Source organism: Euleptes europaea, chromosome 8, assembly GCF_029931775.1.
Source record: "Euleptes europaea isolate rEulEur1 chromosome 8, rEulEur1.hap1, whole genome shotgun sequence".
NCBI classification, from domain to species: Eukaryota; Metazoa; Chordata; class Lepidosauria; order Squamata; family Sphaerodactylidae; genus Euleptes; species Euleptes europaea.
The window spans coordinates 1,743,452-1,770,052 of NC_079319.1; the positions used below are offsets into that span (position 1 = coordinate 1,743,452).

Genomic DNA, 26,601 nt, shown 5'->3' on the forward strand with positions numbered 1-26,601 from the left:
CTAGAGGGTGAGAGATTCAAAACAGATAACAGGAATTACTTCTTCACGCCACGCATAGTTAAATTGTGGAACTCCCTGCCCCAGGATGTGGTGATGGCTGCCAACTTGGAAGGCTTTAAGAGGGGAGTGGACATGTTCATGGAGGAGAGGGCTATCCATGGCTACTAGTCAAAATGGATGCTAGTCATGATGCGTACCTATTCTCTCCAGGATCAGAGGAGCATGCCTATTCTATGAGGTGCTGTGGAACACAGGCAAGATAATGCTGCTGCAGTTGTCTTGTTTGGGGGCTTCCTACAGGCACCTGGTTGGCCACTGTGTGTACAGACAGTTGGACTTGATGGGCCTAGGGCTTTTCTTATGTTGTAACCTCTGTTTAGTAGGATGCTTATCTTCAGTTACACAGTGAAGTTCCTTATTGGGGGGGGGGGCGTAGCTGCTGCCAAAGCAAAAAAATCTGCACAGCCAATCAGATCTCCAGTGGCCAATCAGAAGCTCTGATGAGCAAAAGTACCAGGAAAGGCGCCCGCAGGCCCCAGGACCCCCCACTGGCACCACATTGGGGAACCCAGCTTTAGGTTCTTATCCTTCTGTTCTGGAATTCGCAGGTATACTGCCTCTAAACCTGGCAATCCCATTTAAATACAGATCAAACTTTCCTCCACGGATTGGTCTAGCCCTGCTAATGTCATGTAGACTCACAAGTAGGGTTGCCAACCTCCAGGCAAATCTCCCAGAAATACAACCGATCTCCAGACTACAAGGGATCAGGTGGCCTGGAGAAAATGGCTACTTTGGGGGGTGGACTCTGTGCCATTATACCCCACTGAGATCCCTCCCCAGGCTCCACCCACAAAATCTCCAGGTATTTTCTAATCTGGAGCTGGCAATCCTTGGTGTAGGGTTTCTGTCCTGGAATTACAACTGATCTTCAGTCTACAAACGTTGGTTCCCCTGGCGAAAATGGATGTTTTGGAGGGTGGATTCTGTGGCATTACACACATGAACACATGGAGCTGCCTTATACTGAATCAGACCTGAGGTCCATCAAAGTCAGTATTGTCTACTCAGACCGGCAGCGGCTCTCCAGGGTCTCAAGCAGGGGTCTTTCACATCACCTACTTGCCTAGTCCCTTTAACTGGAGATGCCAGGGATTGAACCTGGGACCTCCTGCAGGCCAAGCAGGTACTTTACCGCTGAGCAACAGCCCCTCCCCTAACACATGAAGCTGCCTTCTACTGAATCAGACCCTCGGTCCATCAAGGTCACCATTGTCTGCTCAGACCGGCAGCGGTTCTCCAGGGTCTCAGACAGAGGCCTTTCACATCACCTACCTGCCTAGTCCCTTTAACTGGAGACGCCTGGGATTGAACCTGGGACCTTCTGCATGCCAAGCAGAGGCTCTACCACTGAGCCACGCCCCCCCCCCATTAATCTCCAGGGTCTCAGGCAGAGAAAGGTCTTTCACATCACCTACCTGCCTAGTCCCTTTAACTGGAGATGCCGGGGATTGAACCTGGGACCTTCTGCAGGCCAAGCAGATACTCTACCACTGAGCCATGGCCCTTCCCAACATATGAAGCTGCCTTATACTGAATCAGAGCCTTGGTCCATCAAAGTCAGTATTGTATACTATGACCGGCAGTGACTCCCCAGGGTCTCAGGCAGAGAAAGGTCTTTCACATCACCTACTTGCCTGGTCCCTTTAACGGGAGATGCTGGGAATTGAACCTGGGACCTTCTGCAGGCCAAGCAGAGGCTCTGCCACGGAGCCACAGCCACCCCACCCCCACCCTCCCTGGGCAGCCATAAATACATCCCGCGGCGCTGAGTTCCATAGATCAGCTGAGCCTTGTGTGAAGAAGCCGCCCCTTTGGTCCATCCCGCACCTGTTGCCGACGCATACAATGGGGGGGGGGAGGGGGAAGTTTGCAAAACTCCCCTCCCCCCCCCACCCACCCGGCCTTTCCTCTAAGCTTAAAAACTTTTTGCCGCTCCTCAACGAGATCCCCACCCCCACCCCTCTTTTGCAACGGAGCAAGTCGTCTCCCCCGGCCAGTGAACCAAAGCGCCCCCCGCCCACCCCCCGAGACCACAGTCCCTCCTCACCCACCCAATTCCTTGGAGACCCCCACCCTGGTCACATGACTACCTCACCCCCAACTCCCCCCGCCCAGCGTCACATGACGATCTCGCCTCTCGGCTGACCCCATTGCCTCCCCTCCGCGCGGACCCCCCCCTTGGGTCAGAAAGACCCCCCCTCGCCTTTCCGCCGCCCCCTCCTCCTCCTCCTGCGCGTCGCCGTTTACTTACCGCCCCCCTTCCGCGTTCTGAAGCCGGGCCTCCCCCGCCCCCCGGCTCTCGCTTTCCCACTCGGCCCAGCGCCGTCGCCACGGCAACCAGCTACACTTCCGGTCCGCGCAGGAAGTGAGCGGCTCCCTTCCGCCGCCATGTTGAGTGTGGCCAAAGGGTGGGCGGGAAAGAGAAATGAATGAGGCGAGTGAATGAGGAGTGGCGGGCTTTTTTTTTTTTAAGATTAAATTGCAGGACTGTGTCACGCGAGGTATAATTATTTAAAAATTAACAACTGCAATTAAAAAAAAAATAGACATAATAGAGCCTGTGCAAAGAAGACTATGTACCATGACCAGTCACATGTAAACCCATCAGTACTAGTGTAAGACGAGCCAAAGCAAGCTAATCCCAGTAGAACCGCTTGCTTCGTTTAATTTTTATCACAGTCTTCCTCCTAAGGGTTCCCCTTCACAACACCCCTGTTAGGTAGGTTAGGATTAGAAATACTACTGGTGTAAGGCTACCTAGAGAGCCCCGTGGCACAGAGTGGTAAGCTACAGTACTGTAGTCAAAAACTCTGCTCACAACCTGAGTTTGATCCCAACGGGAAAAGGTTTCAGGTCGCCGGCTCAAGGCTGACTCAGCCTTCCATCCTTCCAATTTTGGTAAAATGAGTACCCAACTCGCTGGGGGTACAGTGTAGACGACTTGGGAAGGCAACGGCAAACTACCCCGTAAACATTGCCCAGTAAACGTCAGGATGTGGTCAACAATGACCCGGTGCTTGCACAGGGGACTGACTACCTCTGCTGACCAGGATTTGAAACCCAGATTTCCCTCCTCTCACACCACCACACTGGCTCTCATATACACTGGAAACAATTGGCTGCCACACGTACATGCTTCCAGAGACCACACAGGTCTCCAGCAGACAAGGTTCTCTCCAACTGCCCGTTACCTTCTTTCAGGTAGAGACCCTCTTGGACCTCCTGCATGCAAAGCCCCCCAGCCGCTCCCCAAATGCCGCGTGCGCACTCACAGGCAACAACATGACTTTTCTGCCATGTTTGCAAATAAACCAAAGCCTCTGACTCAGCACTGGGGGAAAGAGACTGATGGACCACATGCACTTTGCAGTGCATGCAAGGCCACAATCCGTGTTCTCCTTGGGGACTCCCCATTCCATCACTCTGCTCTGTTATGGAATTCCTTCACTTGTAGAATGTCGTTTCATGGTACGCTTTCTTCCACTTTTCCATTTAGAATCCTCCTGATATTCTTCCTTCCTCCCCAGCAGCACCCATTTTGTAAAATCTAACGTTGGCAGGATCATTATTATTATTCATTTACAAAATTTGTATCCTGCCTTTCTGCCCTTGCAAGGGCCACCAAGGCAGCGAGTAATTTAAAACATACATGATAAAATCACACTTTGAAACCATTAAAATCAACCCCCCTCAAGCTTACATCATTAAAACAATTTAAAAAATAGAGTTAAAATACATACAAAGCATAAAAAACAGCAATTAAAACATTGGTTAGGAAGGGCAGATCATTGAGGGAATGCCAAATGAAAAAAATCAAACCCCCCCCTCAAGCACACATCATTAAAACAATTTAAAAACAGAGTTAAAATACATGCAAAGCACGAAAACAGCAATTAAAACATTGGTTAGGAGGAAGAGATCACTGCGGGAATGCCAAACAAAACAAAAAAAAGTCTTCACCCGCTGGTAGAAGATGGCAACAGAAGAGGACAGACAAATCTCCCAGGGGAGCAAGTTTCAGATTGACGGTGCCATGACTGAGAAGGCCCTGTCCTGGGTTGCCACCCATCTAGCCTCAGAAGGCGGGGGGCACCTGAAGGAGGGCCTCCAAAGATTACAGTTGTAGTTGGGAAGGTTCATAAGGGATTAGGTGGTCCTTCGGGAACGTTGGTCCCAAACCATAGGGCTTTGAAGAGGGGTGTGATCCGACACTTCTCTTTCTTCAACATACACATTGAAAGCAAGATCAGCAGGTTGTTTTGCGGAAGGAAAGAATCCTGCGTGACACAGCTGTGACATCACAGTGGCCAGGCTCCACCGGTTCCGGCTGGGCACAAAGCCGCGTTCTTGAGCTCTCTGAGCAACCACCCTTTTGCCTCTTGGACGTGCCTCGGTCTTTTTGGTCCCCCCACATGGACCAGTCCACACACCTCCGGAGTCACTGGTCCCCGAAGGCCTGCAGGAACAGGGGGAGCCACAAAAAAGCAAGCCAGGCACCCCGGTGTCCTCATAGTGCTGACGAGGATGACGACTGGGAGACAGACCCGGACTACGTCAATGATGTCAGCAGGCAGCGTGGAAAACAGGAGGTTTCTACGGCCTCAATCATTTCTGGTAAGCATCAAAAAGCATGATGCTAAGATGCTTTAGGAATGTTCCTCCAATGACTGTCAGTTGAGAATCCTCCCAGGACCTTAAAGGGCAGACTCTGACTGTTAGGGAGTGCATGTCACATTACTTGAATGATTGACTGATTCAGAAAATATATTGACTGTTCCTTCCCAGAGATGTGCTCAAGGCTATTTATGAAGCAAAAAACAAATACAGTAAAATCATAACATCATGAAAATTATCAATAATAAAAGAAGTCATAAATACAAGCCAAGGGCATAAAAACAACACAAAACAACAGCCTCAAATGATCTCTGTAAAACTCAAGGCTAGAAGCAGACCATAAAAACAACTTTCTTAAGCCCCTCAGTTTAAAAATCTAGGGTTTGGCCTGGCACCTCAAGAATGGTAAAGTAGGCACTAGGCAAGCCTCAAGGGACAGGGCATTCCATAGGTGAGGTGCCACCACTGAAAAGGCCCCATCTCCAGGTGCCACCCTTCTCACTTCTGCAAGTGGGGATGCTGAGAACGGGGTTTGTCCTTCCCCAATTGCACATTATAGTTTGTACAGGGTGTAATTATCCTCCAGCAGGGAAACCCCAAAGAGAACAACCCTAAAGTGGTGCAGTTGTTCAAAGGATTAAACCCCCTTCCTACTCTAGGGAGAAGTTCGGACCAGAACCAACGGGTTGAAACTGAATCAAAAGAGATTCCATCTAGAAATTAGGAAGAACTTTCTAATAGAGCGATTCCTTAGTGGAACAGACTTCCTCAGCAGGTGGTGAGCTCTCCTTCCCTGGAGGTTTTTAAGAAGAGGTTAGATGGCCATCTGTCAGCAGTGCTGATTCTATGAGCTTAGGCAGATCAGGAGAGGGAGGGCATCTTGGCCATCTTCTGGTCACTGAGGGCGTGTGGGGGGGAGGTAGTTGTGAGTTTCCTGCATTGTGCAGGGGGTTGGACTAGATGACCCTGGTGGTCCCTTCCAACTCTATGATTCTATGAATTGGGGCTATTATTTATTTGAGACTTTCCATTAATTTCTAGATCTCTCCAGATCCATACGAGATTGCAGCCTCAGAAGGTCAGTCCCCCACAACGAGAAGGAATATGCTGAACACCAAAGCCACCTTTGCGGTTATAAAAATTCAGTGTGGACTCCAGCAAAGAATCCCGAAGGGCACCGGACCCAGTTGTGTCCACAGGTACGCTCTTCGCCTGGCTTGGACATCGAAAGGTCCTCCGTGTTCAACCGCAACGCTGCAGAGACTCTGGACACCTTTTTCTCGGAGAAACTCAAAGCCTGGGCTAGCGATCCCGCCCAGATGTCCGACAGCTATGAGAACATGGAGACCCCGCAAGAGCACGCCGGCCACAGCAGATGCCGGAGAAGAACCGAAAAGGCACGCGCGGGACTGGAGCGGACGAGCAGGAGGCAGAATCCCAGCCGGCCGGCCCCAGCCAGAGGGGTGGTGGTGGAACATGCCTGCAGTTCCTGGAGCAATTACGAGCCAGGCATCTACTACGACCAGTGCCTACGGCATGATCCCCTGAGCAAAAGGGAGATGGCAGGAGGCCTGCAAGAGAGGCAGGAAGGCAGGCGTCCCTCCACGAGTGTGAGCAGCTCTGCCAGGATTCTGCCCCAGTGCCGGATTAGCCACGTCCAAAGCTGCATGGCCTGCCAGGCATTCAATCAGGAGCTGCCTGCAGGAAAGGAGGCCTTCTATGAGGAATGCTGGCCTCCATCACACGAAGAGGGTGGGAACGGAGGGAGAGCCGGCCACGGGAAAGGAAGGACAGACTTTTCCTCCAAGCGGCAGCTCTGCAAAGTCCAGCAGTGGCTGGAGCAGAGCCCGGTGGATGAGCCTCCAAAGGCAGAGGGGCAAGTGGAGATGGTCCTGGCAAGCCCAGACGCCCCAGGGAGCTGTGCCAACTATGGGTCCCTGGAACCCAAGGAAGGGGATCCCTGGGGCAGAGAGGGAGATGCCAGAGACCGCTGGAGCCTGGATAACCCTGCCGAGTCCAGACACAGAAGGAAGCCCCACAAAGCAAGGAGTCCCGGTCACCAGGTAAGGAGGCAGAGGAATGAGGAAACGGTGGGGCTTTTTCAGGACTGCATCGTATATAAACAAACCCCATTTGCAGGCAATGGCAAACTGCTGGGCTTCTCCCAGGCTGCCTTTTCAAGAGCTGGTTGCCCTTCGGATAGGGTTGCCAGGTCCCTCTTCGTCACCAGTGAGAGGTTTTTGGGGTGGAGCCTAAGGGTGGGTTGGGGAGGGGAGGTACTTCAGTGCCATAGAGTCCAATTGTCAAAGCGGCAATTTTCTCCAAGTGAATTGATCTCTATCAACTGGAGATCAGTTGTAATAACAGGAGATCACCAGCTGCCACCTGAAGGTTGGCAACCCTACCTTAGGAGCACCAGGTGGACCTTTCCAGACTAAGGGACATGCCAGGGTTGTGGTGTCTGAAACCAGGGGCCAGCCAAGGAAGAGCCACTTCTAGGAAACAGCGAGATTTGAGTCTAGTAGCATCTTAGAGACCAACAAGATTTTTGGGTGTATGAGCTTTTGAGAGTCAAAGCTCATATCCCAAAAAATGTTGTTGGTTTCTCCTACCTTGAAAACCCCACTGGGGGTGCTATAAATCAGCTGCGACTTGAGGGCACTTTATACACACACTGGACTTGACCCTAGCTGTTCTAATGGTGAGCAACGCGGCTGCCCTCTGAAACGACCTTCTAGGATAGAAGAAAAAAGAGGGGAATAAAACCCAACCTAGAAAACAGAAGCTGGGTACCCAAGGTTGGGTAGAATAATATATCTATATCTATATAGATATATAATTAATGAAAATATAATTTATTGGAAGCACTATGTCTAGATTAAAATTGTTAAAAATTGTTAAAATAGCACAATGGCATTTCCTGAGGTTGATATCTCTAACCACATGCCAGACGCGTTTCGGCCTATTTGGCCTTCATCAGTGGTCAGTTAAAACCCATATAACACCTGCACACATTTACAGAAATATATACATATACAAACAGTTTAAATCAAACCAGGCATGTATATAGGTTGCAATGTATACTATATTACCAATTACTCAAACATCTGGTAAGATTGACTCTCGTTGTAATACCGGTTTACATATGCACACATCGTATAAGGGAGACATATGTAAACCATGCAAACTTCTGAGTTCTCCAGAACTCTTCATCAGGCTGGATGTTCAAAAGAAAGGGGGAGAAGATGTTTCATGCACCAATCTTGACAGCAGGCATTATGTGTGGAAAGTCAGATAAAGGAGTGCCAGAAAGAAGGCGGCAAAACGGTATCCCACACCTGGAAACTTAAAAGCCAGTCATTCATCTCTCTAACACCTCATGGAACCAGAGATCCTGTCAAAAGCTGAGGGCAGATGGGAAATGGGGGAGAGTCAGCATGTGTAGTAGTTAAGAACAGTGAACTCTAATCTGGAGAACTGGGTTCGATTCCCCACTCCTCCACATGAACCCAGCTGGGTGACCTTGAGCTAATCACAGTTCTCTCTAAACTCTCTCAGCCCCTCCAACCTCACAAGGTCTCTGTTATGAGGAAGGGAAGGGAAGGAGATTGTAAGGCAGTTTGATTCTCCTTAAAAGGTAGTGAAAGTCGGCATATAAAAACCAACTCTTCTTCTTTGTTACACTAATAAAACCACAGACTAGTTTTAGATGATGCACCAGGCAAAGGTGGGTTAGGACTGCCTTTATCCATATTGTCCACCCTGCCAGTTGAGACCTCCCTCCTAAGGACCATCTCCTTCCATGTAGCTAGTATCAGAGGGAAGTTGTGTTGGTCTGCAGTAGAACAGCTAGATTTGAGTCCAGTAGCTGCTTAGACCAACAAGATTTTTGGGGTATAAGCTTTTCAGAGTCACAGCCCTCTTAGAGCTCTCTCAACCCCACCTACCTCACAGGGTGTCTGTTGTGGGATGGGGAAGGGGATGGTAAGCAGGTTTGATGCTTCCTTAAGTGGTAGAGAAGGCATATAAAAACCAACTCTTCTTCTGCTTCTTCTCTGCAGCCAGCCTAGTCTCCTCCTAGCAGCCTCCTGGGTGCTGGCATGAGAGGGCAGAGGCCGCAGAGAAGGGAGGGTGGCTGTTGGAGACACTGGGCCCTTCACTTCCTTCCCCAGCATGAGGCCTGCAGCTCAGGAAAGCTAGCAGCTTCCCTCTCTTGCAGCCCCTCTGGTGATGATGGATTTGAGCTATGAACCTACTTTCCAGGCCTTGCCTACTTTCTGGAAACATGGGGTGGTTGAATGGGTGGGTGGGTACCATATTGGAGAAGGGTGTTCCAAAGAGCTGCAGTTGGCTCCCCAGCCACGGCAGGGGTATCACTGGACGAGGTGCAGAAGAGTAATCAATAAGATGAAACATGTCGTTGTGCAACAGTCTTTCTACCATGGAGACCTTTGTCATGAAACTCTGCAGAACCCTTCTCGGTAGATACAGTGCAGGACCCGGGCTAGCTCATGGGCGAGAGAGGTGTTGGACTGAAACGATTCTGAGGATCTACGGGTGAGCAGAGAGTTGTGAGACTATGAAAATGCTACAAGATTCTTTCTTTGACAAACAGCTTGCTTTTGACTCCCAAATGACTTGGAAAGAAGGCAGCTAAGGGGAGACATGATAGAGGTCTATAAAATTATGCATGGTTTGGAGAGCGTGGACAGAGAGATGTTTTTCTCCCTCTCCCATAATACTAGAACACAGGGGTCATCTGCTGAAGCTGGAGGATGAGAGATTCAAAACAGATGAAAGGAAGTATTTTTTCACACAACGCATAGTTAAATTGTGGAACTCCCTGCCCCAGGATGTGGTGATGGCTGCCAACTTGGAAGGCTTTAAGAGGGGAGTGGACATGTTCATGGAGGAGAGGGCTATCCATGGCTACTAGTCAAAAGGGATACTAGCCATGATGCACACCTATTCTCTCCAGGATCAGAGGAGCATGCCAAATATATTAGGTGCTGTGGGACACAGGCAGGATGCTGCTGCTGCAGCCGTCTTGTTTGTGGTCTTCCTAGAGGCACCTGGTTGGCCACTGTGTGAACAGACTGCTGAACTTGATGGGCCTGGGTCTGACCCAGCATGGTCTTTCTTATGTTCTTAACACAGGCAGGAGAATGCTGCTGCAGTCATCTTGTCTGAGGGCTTCCTGGAGGCACCTGCTGGCCACTGTGTGAACGGACTGCTGGACTTGATGGGCCTCCTGGGTCTGACCCAGCAGGGCTTTTCTACACCGATTCTACACTGTCAGCAGGAGTTTTGCCCATTGAGGGAAAGCAGGAGGAACTGTTAGATCTCTCCAGAGGTCAATGTGGACCCTCACGGGAGCCAGCCTAGCCACGTTAGGAGCTCTCTTCAGGCCTTTCCAGTCTGTCCCCAACATGGTGCTCATGAGTGCCATGGCGCCCGCCAGTTCTTCCCTTGGTGCCAAAGCTTTTCAGAAAGTGGGCGGGGCCACTGTAAGGCAGGGCTTGTTATTGGCTGCCCTCATTCAAAAGTAAGGGTTTTCCACTGGAAGGAGGACTGGTAGGCAGCTGAGCTTTCCTTAGTCAGTGTGTGGTTTCATTCCAGGATTTCCTTCTTTCCAAGAGGTGTGAGGAGGGAAGTATTTGATTTGCCTCCGCCTCCTGTGGCAGCCATTTTGGTTTTGGCTCTGCTTCTTGTGGTAGCCATTTTGGGGTGGTGCTCACCACCCTCCTCTCAAAATTCCGGGTGTCCACAAGCTCAAGAAGGTTGGGGGGCCCTGGTCTACATGCTGCCACAGCTGAGGCTGAAGCTCCATGCATCTCATGGCATGCAACTGGGAGAAGGAACCATAAGAACATCAGAAAGGCTGTGCTGGATCAGACCCAGGAGGCCCATCAAGTCCAGCAGTCTGTTCACACAGCGGCCAACCAGGTGCCTCCAGGAAGCCCACAAGCAAGACAGCTGCAGCAGCACCATCCTGCCTGTGTCCCACAGCACCTAAGATAATAGGTCTGCTCCTCGGATTTTGGAGAGAATAGGCATGCATCATGACTACTATCCATTTTGACTAGTAGCCATGGATAGCCCTCTCCTCCATGAACATGTCCACTTCCCTCTTCAAGCCTTTCAAGTTGGTAGCCATTACCACTTCCTGGGGCAGGGAGTTCCACAATTTAACTATGTGTTATGTGAAGAAATACTTCCTTTTATCTGTTTTGAATCTCTCACCCTCCAGCTTCAGCAGATGACCCCACATTCTAGTATTATGGGAGAGAGAAAAGCTTCTCCCTGTCCACTCTCTCCATACCATGCATAATTTTATAAATCTCTATTATGTCTCCCCTTAACTGCCTTCTATCCAAGCTAAACAGCCCTAAGCGTTTTAACCTCTCCTCATAGGGCAATTGCTCTGGTCCCCTGATCATTTTGGTTGCTCTTTTCTGCACCTTCTCAAGCTCTGCAATATCCTTTGTTAGGTGTGGTGACCAGAACTGTACACAGTATTCCAAGTGTGGTCTCTCCATACATTTGTACAAGGGCAGTATGATACCAGCAGTTTTATTCTCTATCCCTCGTCCAATTATGGCCAGCATGGAATTTGCCTTTTTCGCATCAGGCGCACACTGTGTTGACACCTTCATCGAGCGATCCACCACCACCCCAAGATCCCTTTCTTGGTCTGTCGCTGCCAGCACAGACCCCATCAGTGTATATGTGAAGTAAGGATAAACTCCCTGGCCTACTAACTAGAACACAAGGGCTGGCACGGGCGAGCTGTCAATGTCTCAGGTGTGCCCCTCCTCTCTTTCCCCTTCAGCCTGTCGTGCGGATTGTCACCTGCGATGACACCAGGACTTCTCCGGCCGCGTGTTCCTGCCTCTTCTGTGAGCGCCAGAAAGGCCGGGCCAAATCCGTCCCTGCTAAGCTGGAGGGCAAGAAAGGGGTGGACCCCTCTGCGCAGGAAGTGGCAGTCCAGCTACAGGCGGAGAACCGCGTGCCCCGGATTGTGGAGGCATTCGAGCGACGGTCCCTGAGGGAGGCCAAGATGGCAGAGCGCGACAGGACTGTCCAGTCTCCCCAGTACAGAGACCGGGAGAAGAGAGCCCGGGCGGCAAAGAGCCGAGGGGACAGCAAGCGAGGCCACCGCCCGCAGGGTGCCCACAAAGCGCGAAAGTCCCACTCCAAGGAGGAGGAGGGGGAGGAGCCAAGGCTGGTGGTGGGGCCAGAGGGGCACCCAAAGCAGAGCCAAGGGAAAGGGCACCTGGTGGGGAAGAGGCCCAGTTTCATGGACAGACTGCGAGGGCTCTACTGACATCCCAGGCCGAGGGCCCAGCAAGGAATGGAAGCAGTCAGCCGTCTTGGAGCGGTGGCACCGTCTCTGGAGTTGTGCCAGGGAGGTGGCTTCAGAGGGCCTCGCAGCCCACAGCCGGGCACCTGAGTCAGGCCAGGAAGCAAAGGGCAGTGCTGGCCCTGAAGAGGAAGAAGCCGACTCCAGGGTAGTGGCCAGAACCCATGCCCGGAGCCCATTTCTGGTGGCCTGTCAGGCCCTCTGGAGAAGTGGGAGGGCTTTCTGGAGGGGAGGGAGCCCTCATCCTGCCTGCCACTTCTGGGGCGTGCCTCCAGGTAGGCAGGTATCACTGTTGGGACCCCCAAGTGGGCAGAGGAGCAGGGCACTGTGGCTCCCATGGGGAGCATGATAGGACAAAGCCAACAATTGTAAGGGCGAGGTGAAACCGGTGATGGGATCCCAGTCGGTCAGTTCAGATTTCTTCCGGAGTCTAAGGGCATTCCCCGAGGGCAGCTCATGTGTGGGGAGAGGGTCCAGTGGACTGTCCCACAGAGAGAGCAGCATGCCCAGCAGGGAGAAGGCAGTGGGGCTGGGCCTGATGGAGGCCCCCAAAGGCCTGCCTCAGAAGAAGGGGCCACCAAGCCTTCTCAGGACAAGTGGGGAGCTTGTTCCAATAAAAACTCAGTGGTGATCCAGATGCGTCCTACTCAGTGGTGCTTCCTGGTTCATCTCCCAGTGCAGAGCAAGACCAAGTGAAGATCCTTTCCCCACGCCTCTCATCCCCAACTTCCTCTGCTCCTGCCAATAATACACATCAGATTTATGTTTGCAAAACTCAATACAGTCCCTGCTGGGAAGTGAGAGAGAGAGAGAGAATGGCCCATGGCCTCCGAGGCAGCGTTGGCCCTCGACTCATAGAATCATAGAGTTGGAAGGGACCACCAGGGTCATCTAGTCCAACCCCCTGCACAATGCAGGAAATTCACAACTACCTCCCCCCCCACACACACACCCAGTGACCCCTACTCCATGCCCAGAAGATGACCAAGGTGCCCTCCCTCTCGTCATCTGCCTAAGGTCACCAGGCCAAGTTCAGTCCTCTGGCAAAAGCCATGGCTCAGTGGTAGAGCCTCTGCTTGGAATTCAATCCCTGGCAACTCCAGTTAAAAGGATCTGGTAGTAGATGATGGGAAAGACCCTACTGGAAATCCTGGAGTGCCACTGCCAGTCTGGAGTAGACATACTGACCTTGATGGATTGGCCGGCCAATTCAGCATAAGGCAGCTACATGTGTGTGCACCTTTCACTGCCAAGTTATAGCTTTGCAAAAGAGACCACTGCAGAGGGTAGAGAGACTCAGATGACCCATCTACAGTCGTACTCTATTTCAGTCTTACACCCGGTTTAACAGGCATAGCTTACGCACACACATACACAAGGGAATCCTGGAAAACTGTAGTTTGATGTGTCTTCTGTGAATTTGTGGAGGCTCAGGTTTGCAGTCCCCTTTGCATAGAGTGCATTCGAGCCCTTGAGGCCAGCTGCAGAAGGGATTTCTGGCTTGGAAATGTCCACGGTTAGAATCATAGAGTTGGAAGAGACCACCAGGGCCATCAAGTCCAACCCCCTGCACAATGCAGGAAATTCACAACTACCTCCCCCCTCCACACCCCTAGTGACCAGAAGATGGCCAAGATGACGAGCGCGATCATGGCCAACAGGTGGATAATATTTCTAAATCCATCTAGTACGTTGGTATCCTGCTCTGCCTCCAGTGAGGTCAGGGTGGCGTACATCGCTCTCCCTTCACCCTCACAATAGCCCTGTGAGGTAGGTTGGGCTGATTGGTCCAAGACCACTCAGAGACCATCATGTCAGAGTGGGGCTTTGAACCTGCTCTCCCCAGTCTTCATCCATACCACCTGTGCCCGGTGGGTGGCACCCGCTTTGTATGCTTGCTCCCCAGTCCTCCCTCCTGTGCAAAGCAGAGGAAGAGCCAGGCTGGTCCTGCGCATTGCACCCCTTCCCTGGATAACAGGGAACGTTTTCTGGAGGTGTGAGTGCGCAACAGCATTTGATTTTATTCTTTCCCCCAAGGCGGAGCTCAGTGCTGAAACAGATCACACCTGGCAGCAAGGAACTAGGAGACAAGTGTCCCAACGGTTTTGTGGCATGCCTGGACAGGAGCACAGGCTGTGACCTGCTCTGTGACCCAGGAAAGTAGAGAGGAAGAGCCAGAGTGGTGTAGCAGTGTGTTGGACTAGGATCTGGGAGACCATGGTTCGAATCCCCTCTCTGCCATGGTAGCTTGCTAGGTTACCTTGGGCCAGCCGCACACTCTCAGCCTAACCGACCTCCCAGGATTGTTGTGAGGACACAATGAAGATGAAAAAGAAGAAGAGTTGGTTTTTCTATGCTGTCTTTCGCTACCACTTAAGGCAGAATCAAACCGGCTTACAGTCACTTTCCCTTCCCCTCCCCACAACAGACACCCTGTGAGGTAGGTGAGGCTGAGAGAGAGTGACTAGCCCAAGGTCACCCAGCTGACTTCGTGTGGAGGAGTGGGGAAACAAACCCAGTTCACCTGATTAGCCTCCACTGCTCATGTGGAGGAGTGGGGAGTCCAACCCGGTTCTCTAGATCAGAATCCACCGCTCTAAACCTCTGCTCTTAACCACTACACCACGCTGGCTCCACAGGTGAATGGAAGAGGGGAATGATGCAAGTTGTTTTGAGTCCCCAGTGGGGAGGATGGTGGGGTATAAATTAAACAAACACCCCAAGACATTGGCAGGGTACAAATGCACTGGGGTGCCCACCAGAGGGTCATATCTAGACTTGCACCAAATGACCTGGCCACCAGGAATCTCCACAGGTGAATGCCAGAGCAAACGAGAAAATGCAGAACAGAAAATACTGAACACTGGAAGGTGGGTGGGGAAGAGATGTCGAGAGCGGCACAAGCAGGGCTGTGCTCTCCTTGCCCCGTGGGCCTCTCCAAGTGCCTCTGGGCTAGCCCACTCCCTGCCATAGCTGTCGGGGTGTGTGTGTGGAGGGGATGGCTTCGCTGCCGACTCCCCTTTGGGCCACTGTTGGGAAGCAAGCGCTGTCCTGAGCCCGTGCCAGAGAGGAGAGGGTTCTCTGCCTTGCCGGTGGCCCAGGCCAACCCTCGGGGTCCATCTGGCCTTGGCAAAGAACAGCGCATGGCAGTGTTAGCAAGAGATGACTTGATGCCCCCCTCCCTGTTGGTGCCCACTTGTAGTAGCCCTGTTGTGCAGACATTGGGTGTGAATGGCACGCCAGGCAAGCAAGCCCCACCACGTGCCAAACTCCACACTTCTGACCCCATTCAGTCTCTCAGGGATGTTCACATGGGAGAATACTCTGCCCCCCCCTCCACTTGCCACTTCAGTGCCATCATAATACGCGGAGAGGGGAAGGGCAAGTCCTGGTTGACGAGGGGCCGTGGCTTGGTGGTAGAGCATCTACTTTGCATGCAGAAGGTCCCAGGTTCTAGCCCTGGCATCTCCAGTTAAAAGGGACTAAGCAGGTGGGTGATGGGAGAGACCCCTGCCTGAGACCCTGGAGAGCCGCTGCCAGTCTGAATAGACAATACTGACCTTGATGGACTGAGGGTCTGATTCAGTATAAGGCAGCTTCATGTGTCCCTGTGTGTTCAAACAAGCAGAAGAACAGTCTGGGGTCTGGAGGGTGGGGGAGAAAAGGAGGTTGGGGCTGTGCTGTGAAAGACAATGGTGCCGGCAGCGTAAGAACCTCAGAACAAACTTGCTGCATCAGACCAGTGAGGGTCCATCTAGTCCAGCATCCCGTCTCACCCAGTGGCCAACCAGTTCCTCCGGAGGTCCAACAAACAGGGCCTAGAGGCTGAGCCTGTCCCCTGATATTGCCTCCTGGCATTGGGATTCAGAGGTTGACTGCCTCTGAACATGGAGTCTCCCTGTGATTGCCGTGGCTAGCAGCACTGGTGGACCTGTCCTCCCTGAAATCGGTCTAATCCTCTTTTAAAGCCGTCTGTATCTGTGGCCCTCGCTACGGTCCTCTGGCAACAGATTCCACATTTCTGTAAAAGAGGTATTTCCTTCAGCAGTTCCTTCGCCTGACCCCAGGTTGTGCTGGGCAGGAGAGGACTTGGGATGGGGGCGGGGATGCATTTCCATCCCAATGGATCTCCTCCTGGCCATTCAGAGCAGCTACCCAAGCGTAGGAAAGGATTCCTATTGCACTCCCCCCCAGGCCAGACTATAGTCTGAAGCTCCCGGCATGTGGATTGAGAGACATCCACACACACAGACAGACAGACAGAACCTGGGCCGTGCCCTCAGGCCAGGGAAGAAGAGCCACTATGCAAGGGGGGCCCAATCCTTACCCAAGCACTCCAATCCAGAGACTACCGCAGCAGGGGCAGGAAGGACCAATGGAGGCTGCCAAGAGAATGTGGTAGGGCCCGGGCGGGCCCAGACCAGCAACTTCACAACTGGGGAGGGAAGAAAAACACCCGGCAGATGAATCATCATAGAGTTGGAAGGGATCCACTAGGGTCATCTAGTCCAACCCCCTGCACACTGCAGGAAATTCACAACTACCTCCCCCCCACACCCCCAGCTACCCCCTACTCCATGCCCAGAAGATGGCCAAGGTGCCCTCCCTCTCATGAACTGCCTAAGGCAATAGAATCAGCCTTGCTGACAGATGGCCGTCTAGCCTCTGCTTAAAAACCTCCAGGGAAGGAGAGCTCACCACCTCCCGAGGAAGCCTGTTCCGCTGAATCATAGAGTTGGAGGGGTCATCTAGTCCAACCCCCTGCACAATGCAGGAAATTCACAACTACCTCCCCCCCACACACTCCAGTGACCCCTACCCCGTGGTCAGAAGATGGCCAAGGTGCCCTCCCCTCTCACCGTCTGCTTAAGGAATCCGGTTCCATCTCTGCACGCAGGAACTCGAGGCGTTTCCATGCCCGTCAAAGCCCATCAGCGGGGCGCAAAGCGGAGCCAAGCCCGTTCCTTCCACTCACCCAAAGGCAGGGCAGGGCAGGTGGCGAGCGGCGTGGAGACGGGCAGCTGGTCGCTCCCTCCCCAGGCCCACCTTGCCATTCCCCGCAGCGCCCCTTCTGCGCCCAGGGGAGTCGAGCCCCGCGGGCTCCGAGGCGCGCCCCGAACCTGGGAGGCGGGCAGCCGCCCCCGAGCTGAAGGGGCGTCGGTTCTTCCCCGGTGCCGGCGATGCCACAGGCATTTGAGGGCAAGGCCTCTCAAGCCCCCCACCCCCAGGGCCCTCAGGATCTGGCGCAGCGAGGCAAAGGCGGGGAGCTCCCCCCGCCGCCCCGTTCCTCGCCAGGAATCGGCACTGCGCGCCCCACCGACTGCCTCCTTCGTTGGGCACCCCAGGCTCCGGGCTGCTTTGCCAACGTGCCCCTTGCAGGAACCCGGCGGCCCCGCTGCCCTCACAAGCCCCCCTCGCCTTCTCACGTCGGGGATCCAGGCCGGGAAGCGGCCAGCGGCGATGCCACCCGGCCCCGACGGCTCCATTGGCGGGGCGGCCCTGCCCCTCCCTGCCAGATGTTAATCGCTCCCTAACGCCACCCCCGCCGCTGGAACCACCCACCCACCCCCCTGCCCCGGTGCCAGCCGCCCTCGAGGCGGCAGTCCTAGGCAGCCGCCCGCCCGAGGGAGGCCCCCCGACGGGCCCCTGGCCATGTCCGCGCCCCAAGACGCCGGCTCGGCCTGCGCCGGGCCCCGCGCCCAGCCGCCCGTCGAGGGGGCCAGGGGCAAGCGGGCCAAGGCCAAGCAGAAGCGCTACCACCGCCACCCCAAGCCCCCCTACACCTACCTGGCCATGATCGCGCTCGTCATCCAGGCCGCCCCCGAGCGCAAGCTCAAGCTCTCGCAGGTAAGAAGCCGTCGGGCAGACCCCGCGCGCGGGAGCCTCCGACCCAGCTGGCCTCCTCCGGGGCTGCCCCGACGGCTCGCTGCGGAGGACGCAGCTCCAGCCGGGGAGAAGCCGTCGGACAGCCCCCCACCCGCCTCGCACCCAGCTGGGGAACCCGCAGCCCCGACGCCCGCCTAGCTCCCCCCCTTCTGCACAGAAGAAGGGGCTGGCAACAGAGAAAGGGGGGCATTCTGGCGCCGGGCCCCTTCCTGCAACTCGGCCCCAAATGGCATGCTGCAAAGGGGCTGAGAGGGATTTGGGTCCCAGCTGGTCCCCCCTCCACCTAGGGTTGCCAGCTCTGGGTTGGGAAATTCCTGGAGATTTGTGGGGGGGGGGTCGTCTGGGGATGGGAGATATTTCAGCAGGGTACAATGGCATAAAGGGCACCCCCCAAAGCAGCCACTTTCCCCTGGGGAACTGATCTCTGTCATCTAGAGATCAGTAGTGATTCCAGGAGATCTCCAGGCCCCCCCTGGAGATTGGCAACCGCACCTCCACCTGTGGAGAGTGGTCATATATATGAACATATGAAGCTGCCTTCTACTGAATCAGACCCTGGTCCATCAAAGTCAGCATTGTCTACTCAGACCGGCAGCGGCCTGGTTCCTCAGATGGAACCACAGGCAAGGTCCGTGAAATCCCCCCCCCCACAAAGATGAGAGTTTCTGAGGTCAGAAGTGGCTTTGGGTTGATCTGGGCAGGAACCCCCCCCCCCTCTCAGAGCTGGATGGGGTTGCAGGGGTGCTTATACTACCCCAGTCTTGGCAAGGCCCTCTGCACATTCTCTGGGGACCAGTCTTTGCTGTGAGGCCCTCAGGAAGCTCCTCCAGCCAGCTTAGAGTCTCTCTGCCCCCCTTCCTTCTCTGCAGGAGGGCCATCTTCCCCATGGGCTCTGCTGGGGGGGGGGGCTGCATGCCAGGCTGGTGATAAGGGCTATCTATGCAAGGGGTTGGGAAGTGTTATCTGCCCCAGGCATCGTTCCCCCTGGCCGGCCCCATTCAGTTTACTGTACTGTATGCGGTGTCAATCTCTCCCCCCAGGTCAGGGGTCAGCCCAGCCAGCTGGGAGATTAGAACCAGCGGGGTGCAGATTGCTTTGCTGGGAGGGGGCATTGCGGAGAGTGGGAATGACACAGAATCATACCAAACGGCCTCCCTGTCCTGCCCCCACCCCAAACTTCGAGAAATCTTCTTCAGGGAGCCAGCTAGGCATCAGAGCCAGCTCAGGGCAGCAGGAAGACCTTCTCGGGCACAAAACCCACAACCGTGAATGAGCAGAAGCCAGGCTCAAGTATCATCCTAGGACCTGGGAGACCTGGGTTCAAGTTACCCAGCTCTCTGGGTCACCTTGACTTGGTCACTTGCTTTCAGCCTGACCTACCTTATAGGGGTGCTGTGAGAAGCAAAGAGGAGGAGGAGGAAACCATGTAAGCCTCCCTGAACTCTTTGGTGGGCTAACAAATTTATTTATTTACGTGTGTGTGTGTGTGTGTGTGTGTGTGTGTGTGTGTGTTAAGTGCCATCAAGTCACTTCAGACTCATTGCGACCCTATGAATGAAAGTCCTCCAAAACGTCCTATCTTTGACAGCCTTGCTCAGGTCTTGCAAACTGAGGGCTGTGGCTTCCTTTATAGAGTCAATCCATCTCTTGTTGGGTCTTCCTCTTTTCCTGCTGCCTTCAACTTTTCCTAGCGTGACGGTCTTTTCTAGTGACTCTTGTCTTCTCATAATGTGACCAAAGTACAACAGCCTCAGTTTAGTAATTTTAGCTTTTAGGGTCAGTTCAGGCTTGATTTGATCTATAACTCACTGATTTGTTTTTTTTGGCAGTCCACGGTATCCTTCACACTCTCCTCCAACACCACATTTCAAAGGAGTCGACTTTCTTCCTATCAGCTTTCTTCAATGTCCAGCTTTCACACCCATACATGAAAATTTATTTACTTACTTGCTTCATTTCTACCCCACCTTTCTCTCCAATGGGGACCCAAAGCAGCTTACATAATTCTCCTCACATGTATCCTCACAACAACCCTTTGAGGTAAGTTAGGCTGAGAGAGTGCGGCTGACCAAAGATCATCAAGTGAGCTTCCATGGCAGAGAGGAGACTCGAACCCAGGTCTCCCAGATCCAGTCCGACACTCTAACCGTTACATCACACTGGCATCTTCTGCAACCTTGCAAGGCATTCTGGGGCAGGGCAGCATTAAGTGTGGGCAGTGGCAGAGAGATAGCTTTGAAATGGCACTGAGGGCTAGGACTGTCCCCATGTTGCCTCCTAGCTCTGAGTTTCAGAGGTTGACTGCCTCTTAAAATGGAGGTTCCCTTTAGTCCCCGTGGCTAGTAGCCACTGATAGACCTCTCCACCCTGAATCTGCCTAATCCCTCTTTAAAGCCATCTCTGCCTGCGACCATCACTACATCCTCTGGCAGCGAATTCCACATTTTAATCACCCGCTGTGTAAAGAAGTATATCTTTTTGTCCATCCTGAATCTACTGCCCATCAGCTTCATTGGATGTTAGTATTGGGGAAGAGGGAGAAAAAGTTCTCTTTGTCAACTCTCTCCTCCCCGAGCATAATTTTAGAAACCTCTATTGTCATCCCCCCCCCTTTAGTCGCCTCTTTTCTAAGCAGAAAAGTCCCAGACTCTTCAGCCTTTCCTCATAGGAAAGATGCTCCCAACACCTTAAATATTTTTTAAAAATGATTCTGCCCCCAGTTTGAATGCCAGCTCTTCTTCTCAATAAAGAAGAAAAGTTGGTTTTTATGTGCCAACTTTCTCTACCTTTTAAGGAGAATCAAACTGGCTTCCAATCACCTTCCCCTCCCCACAACAGACACCCTGTGAGGTAGGTGGGGCTGAGGGAGCACTAAGAGAGCTGTGACTAGCCCAAGGTCACCCAGCTGGCTTCATGTGGAGCAGTGGAGAAACCAACCCAGTTCTCCAGAGTCTGCGGCTCTTAACCTCTACCCCACATTGGGCTGTACCCAAAAGAACCCCCACACACACACTGGGCAGAGTTTGTGAATGACCCTACTTCTGGAGCATTGGCAAGTTTATCTTGACAGACCTTTACCGGGAAAAGTCAGGCTGCATATCAAAGGGGAAATGAGGGGAGGGGGAGGCTTGGCCAGTGGTAGTTCTCCGCATGATTGACTTTCCGAATTTGTCTTTGTGACCACACAGCACATGGGAACATCTGTTTCTCTCTGAGGTTTCAAGCTGGAGCATTCAGACATGCGAGTGTGTGCAAAATTGTGCTCATGGCTGGCATGTTTTCTCCACAGACAAGAGATATAGATGCTAAGACGTCACATTTTTGTGCTACGTACAATCTTCTTCCAGTTTCATTCCACTCAGTAAGGCTTAGGAATTGGGGCTCCCAATCTTTCCTCCACCCCCTTCCTTCCCCACTGCACTTTTAATAGCAGTTCAAAGCGGAGGCATCAGCGGGTGCTTGCGTGCTGGGCAAAAACCTCTCATTCCTGCATATCCGCTTGGAGTCTCAGTGAGAAAGGTGGACTGTAAATAAAGTAAGTCAATATTCTGCTGCGGCTTAAAGGGCTTCTTCTCCTGGCCAGGTGGCCAGCTCTACTAGGAACTGCAGCTTCATGAGAGTCCTCAGGCTGAACGGCACATTGGAGCAGGGTTGGCTTCCCTGATTCTTACCCCTGCTGTGCCCCAAAGCCTACAGGGCGGCCTTATATTTAGAAAATGTATATTTATATGGTGCTAGAAAAGATTCTGAAGTGTAAGGATGTGTCATTGGCAACCAAGATCAGGTTAATTCATGCCATCCTATTCCCTATTACTATGTATGGGTGTGAAAGCTGGACAATGAAGAAAGCTGATAGGAAGAAAGTAGATTCCTTTGAACTGTGGTGTTGGAGGAGAGCGTTGTGGATACCCTGGACCACAAAAAAAAAAAGGTTAGCAGAACTGCTTTGCTCATTCAGCCCAGGGGACCAAGGGATGACCCTCCTTTTTGCCTCTGCGTAGCTCAGTAGTAAGGCATTGTTCATCCCTGTGTGTGCTGACAAGTCATGGTTGACACATGGCAACCCCATTGGGTTTTCAAGGCAAGGGACATTCAGAGGTGGCTGGCCATTGCCTGCCTCTGCATAGCAACCCTGGGCTTCCTTGATGGTCTCCCATCCAAGTACTAACCAGGGCTGACCCTGCTTAGTTTCCAAGATCTGACTGGGCTAGCCTGAACCATCCAGGTCAGGGCTTGTTTATCCCCAGTATCTGGTATTCAGAGGTATACTGCCTCGGGACTTGGAGGTTCCATGAGAGCTGCCAACTGCCTGGAGGGGGAAAATGACCTTTAATGGAAGTTTAGTAGGATGTTATTCACCAGGTGATGTTCTCAACCTCCATGCCCTGAAAAGCTTCAACTGTGCATTAAATCTCTATTAAAAATAAGATTTTGTTGGCAACTGTAGGATTCACTGAGTTATCAAGACTAATAGCTGCTAAGCTGCCTCACCTCCTTGAGGGATGTTCCTTAGAATCATAGAGTTGGAAGGGACCACCAGGGTCATCTAGTCCAACCCCCTGCACAATGCACAACTACCTCCCCTCCCCCCCCCCCACACACACAGTTTTTCAGCAACACCCATAATCCTGATAAGGCACCCTCAGCCTGCAGGGAACCCTGCCCTGGGTGGAGGGGGAGGCAGCAAACAACAGAGAAAGTGGGATTTCATTCCCCCCCCCAGCCCTGCTATATGTGTTTACAGTTTCCCAAGGGAAGTGGTACCATTCTAAGGGGTTGTGGGAAAGGGTTACCTCGAGGGTAATGCCTGGGCATCCAGTGTCAGACTAGGATGAGGGAGACCTGGGTTCCAATCCTCACTGTGCCATGTTGGCTCACTGGGTGATCTTGGTCCAGTCACACATGATCCGCCTAACCTACCTCACAGAGTTGTTGTGAGGATAAAAGAGAAGGAAGGAGAATAAGGTAAGCCGCTTTGGGTCCCCATTGGGGAGAAAGGCAGGATATAAATGAAGTAAATACATACATTTTCTGGCTGCTTCTCACCCTTTCAGATCATCAAGGAGATCAGCGCCCTCTTCCCCTTCTTCAAGGAGGGTTACCAGGGCTGGAAGGACTCAATCCGGCACAACCTCTCCTCCAACGACTGCTTCCACAAGGTGAGATGGTAGCGGGACAGGGGGAGTCAGCGTGGTGTGGTAGTTAAGAGCAGTGGTTTGGAGCGACGGACTCTGATCTTGAGAACCAGGTTTGATTCCCCGCTCCTCCCCATGAGCGGCGGAGGCTAATCTCTGGTGAACCGGGTTGGTTTGTTACGGGGAATGCTGGGGTCTCCAACGTTTAATGGGGGAATTAGTCAGTTTGGAGACAAATTTAGAGCACTAACGAGAGGCTTTAGCGGGGTCTATTCTGTGTCTACGCAAGGTGAGCAAAACCAGTAACGAACAAATGGCTCAAGAGACTGAATGCAGTCAAAACAGGATGTACTTTATTTAGGGGGAAAGGGGGTACAAATCATCCAAGCGCAATTGCATGCAATATTCACACACACACACACACACACACACACACACACACACACACACAAGTTCTAAAAGGGATAGCAGTAAAGAGAGTTAATAGCTACCTGTCCTGCGAGGTTCCAAGGAGGGAAGCTGTTGAGGGGGGGGGGCTATTACACGAACCAGAGTATTATAGCCAGGAAGCCATGCAGAGACACGGGGTGCTCTTTTTGGATCCGAAGGAGAAGGCACTGACATGTGCCAGGGCTCTTTGCTTTATAGTAAAATTCTGCCCTCCAGGGCAGACTGGCTCACAGGGCATGTGAGCAATGTGGCACAAAGGTAAGATTGCTTTAAAATTGGAGAAAGATTGAGTGGTGAAAAGGTGTGGGCCAGGGTGATCGGAATATGAGGGGATTATTGATGACTGTCAATCACTCAGCGATTGTGTTATTGACAGCTGGCAGGAAGTGGGAGCAGGGAGGGAAAGGAGAAGATGGGATTAGCCTGCCCTGAGAAGAAATGTAAGGTGTGGAAGGGGGAAACGCTATTGTTCTGAGTCTGAAGTCGTCAGGCAGATCTTGATATGCCGGCCATCTTTGATTATGCAAAAGGTGTCCAGGAAGGCAGCTGTTCCAGGGGCGAGTCTCTAGCAGAGAGGCTCAGGAGCAGATTTTGGAGTTCTCTGTTCTGCTCTGCATTCAGATCCAAGATGGAGTTCATGTCCCCTTCCCTTCTTCAGGTCTAGGTGCTGTGTGCCATTTGCAGGTCCCTGCTGGCTCCATATAGCAACGTCCGATGGGGTGTCTGGGATGCTCCTGTGTCTTGGAGTGTGGTGCTCTCTCTCTCCATGCCTCCCCTGCCATTCAGCAACAGTCCCAATGTACAGACACGAGAGTCCAAGGGTGTCCATATTACAGGGATATAGAAGGGTATCGTTACAGGTTTCCCCTCTCCTCTGAATAAACCATCTCATCAAGGGAGCCCTGGAGTTGGCCATCTGCCATTCACTTGAGCACCTTACCCAAGAAAGAGATATCAGTTACTGGGTGACATGTTAAGATCTTGGTGGCTATTGTCTTTCTGTGTCTGAGGACTATCCCCCTGGATCCCCCTAGAAATGCTGAATCCAATAAGATTGAACAAATATGAACACATGGAGCTGCTTTATACCGTTGGTCCATCAAGGTCAGTAGATCAGTTTTGTCTACTCAGACTGGCAGCGGCTCTCCAGGGTCTCAGGCAGAGAGGTCTCTCCCATCACTTAAAGCCAGATCCTTTAACTGGAGATGCCGGGAGTTGAACTGGAGACCTTCAGTATGCTAAGGAGATGCTCTGTCACTGAGCCACAGTGTTGTAATTAGAAACTGGGCATAGCATAGATGTGTGTGCTGGTCCACTTCTGGGTTTCTGGCATTCAAAACCTTCAGCGTAGGTTCATCCGAGCAGGGTGGGAGCAGTTGGTGGCTGTCGGGCCAAGAAGGTGGAGCTGCAAGCCTTGCTGAGGTCCTTCCTGCCATCCTCGGGGTGGGGAGGTCAGTGGTTCTGTCTTGGAAGGAAACTCATAGAATCATAGAGTTGGAAGGGGACATCCAGGCCAACCCTCTGCTCAGTGCAGGATCAGCCCTAGAGCATCCCTGACAAGTGCTTGTCCAGCCTCTGCTCAAAGACTGCCAGTGAGGGGGGAGCTTGCCATCTCCCTAGGTAGATGACTCCACTGCTGAACAACTCTTACTGTAAAAAAACAATTTCCCCTAATATCCAGCCGATACCTTTCTGCCCGCAGTTTAAGCCCATTATTGTGAGTCCTATCCTCTGCTGCCAATAGGAACAGCTCCCTGCCCTCCTCTAAGTTTCTCCTCCCTGCTGATCCTATGGCCTTAAGCAGATGATGAGAGGGAGGGCATCTTGGCCATCTTCTGGGCATGGAGTAGGGGTCACTGGGAGTGTGTGTGTGTGGGGGGGGAGATAGTTGTGAATTTCCTGCATTGCGCAGGGTATTGGCCTAGATGACCCTGGTGATCCCTTCCAACTCTATGATTCTAAGTGACAGCCCTCCAAATACTTCAAGAGAGCAATCATGTCCCCCCTCAACCTACACCCCAACACACACAACTAACCTTCCCATCTCCCACAGGTGCTGAAGGATCCGGCCAAGCCCAAGGCCAAGGGGAACTTCTGGACTGTGGACGTGGACCGCATCCCGCCAGAGGCCCTGAAGCTGCAGAACACGCCTGTTTCCCGCCAGGAGGCAAGGACTTTCGTGGTGGATCTGGCCCCCTACGTGTACCATGGCTGGCCTTTCAGCTGCTCCCAGGCTCCTCCTGATGCCTCTGCCCCAGAGGGGGGCTCAGGCTTGGCGGGACAGGGGGCTCCACAGAACAGCCCCTTCAGCATCGACTCCTTGCTCAGCGATTTCCAGGACGTGGGCCTGTGCGGCAAGCCCAGGGTGGGGGCTCAAGCCCCACAAGCCCCGACGACCGGCGTGGATTTCTGGAGCCCGGTCCCCATCTTCCGCATCTCTTCCGGCCCCCCTCTGCTGCCCTGGCGGGCCTCGTGCCCCCTGCCGGCCCTGCGCTCCTTCTCTTCCTCAAGCAGCCTCTCTTCCCCTGGCTCCTCCTCCCCACAGGAAAGAGGGGCAGGGAGGCAGCATCCCAAGAAGGGGCAGAGCCCCCCTACTCTGGCCAAGCGCCCCAGGGTCCTCCAGGCCCCGGAGAGCAGCAGCTCTGATTCGGGGGGTGACACGCCACCCCCGCCACGTCCCCCCACCCCGCACTGGGAGGAGCTGCCCACCTCCTACAGCAAGGGCGTGGCCCCAAATGTGGTGGCCCCCTCGAGCCCCTTCTCAGCCTTCTCCACAGTCCCAGGCCTGCCCTTCTATAGCTCTGGGCCTTCTGGAAGCCCCTTGTCCTGGGAGCTGACCCCAGGCCCTTCCTTGGGGCCTGGTCCCCCACCGAGGCTTTCTGTGGAGCTGGACCAAGCCATGCCCCCCAACAAGACTGTCTTCGATGTGTGGATGACCCACCCGTTAGACATTGTGTCGCCAGCCTTTGCCAGGGCAGGCCCTTGTGCCAGGAGGGCCGTGCTGACTCACTATGACCCCTCCTGAGGCGCGCCATTGTCCAGCCTCACAAAAACAGGAGTTGTGCTCATTGCTAGGGAGAATATGCTCAT

General features: G+C 53.1%; 1 protein-coding gene across 1 annotated transcript; it reads left to right on the forward strand.

The window, feature by feature from the left end:
• The first annotated feature begins 17,692 nt into the window (after positions 1–17,692).
• On the forward strand, positions 17,693–26,536 carry FOXH1 (forkhead box H1). The gene is made up of 3 exons (XM_056854599.1): positions 17,693–17,887; positions 22,981–23,085; positions 25,565–26,536. Exons 1-3 carry the CDS (start codon positions 17,693–17,695, stop codon positions 26,534–26,536), a joined length of 1,272 nt encoding a protein of 423 aa, XP_056710577.1.
• The last annotated feature ends 65 nt before the right edge of the window (positions 26,537–26,601 follow it).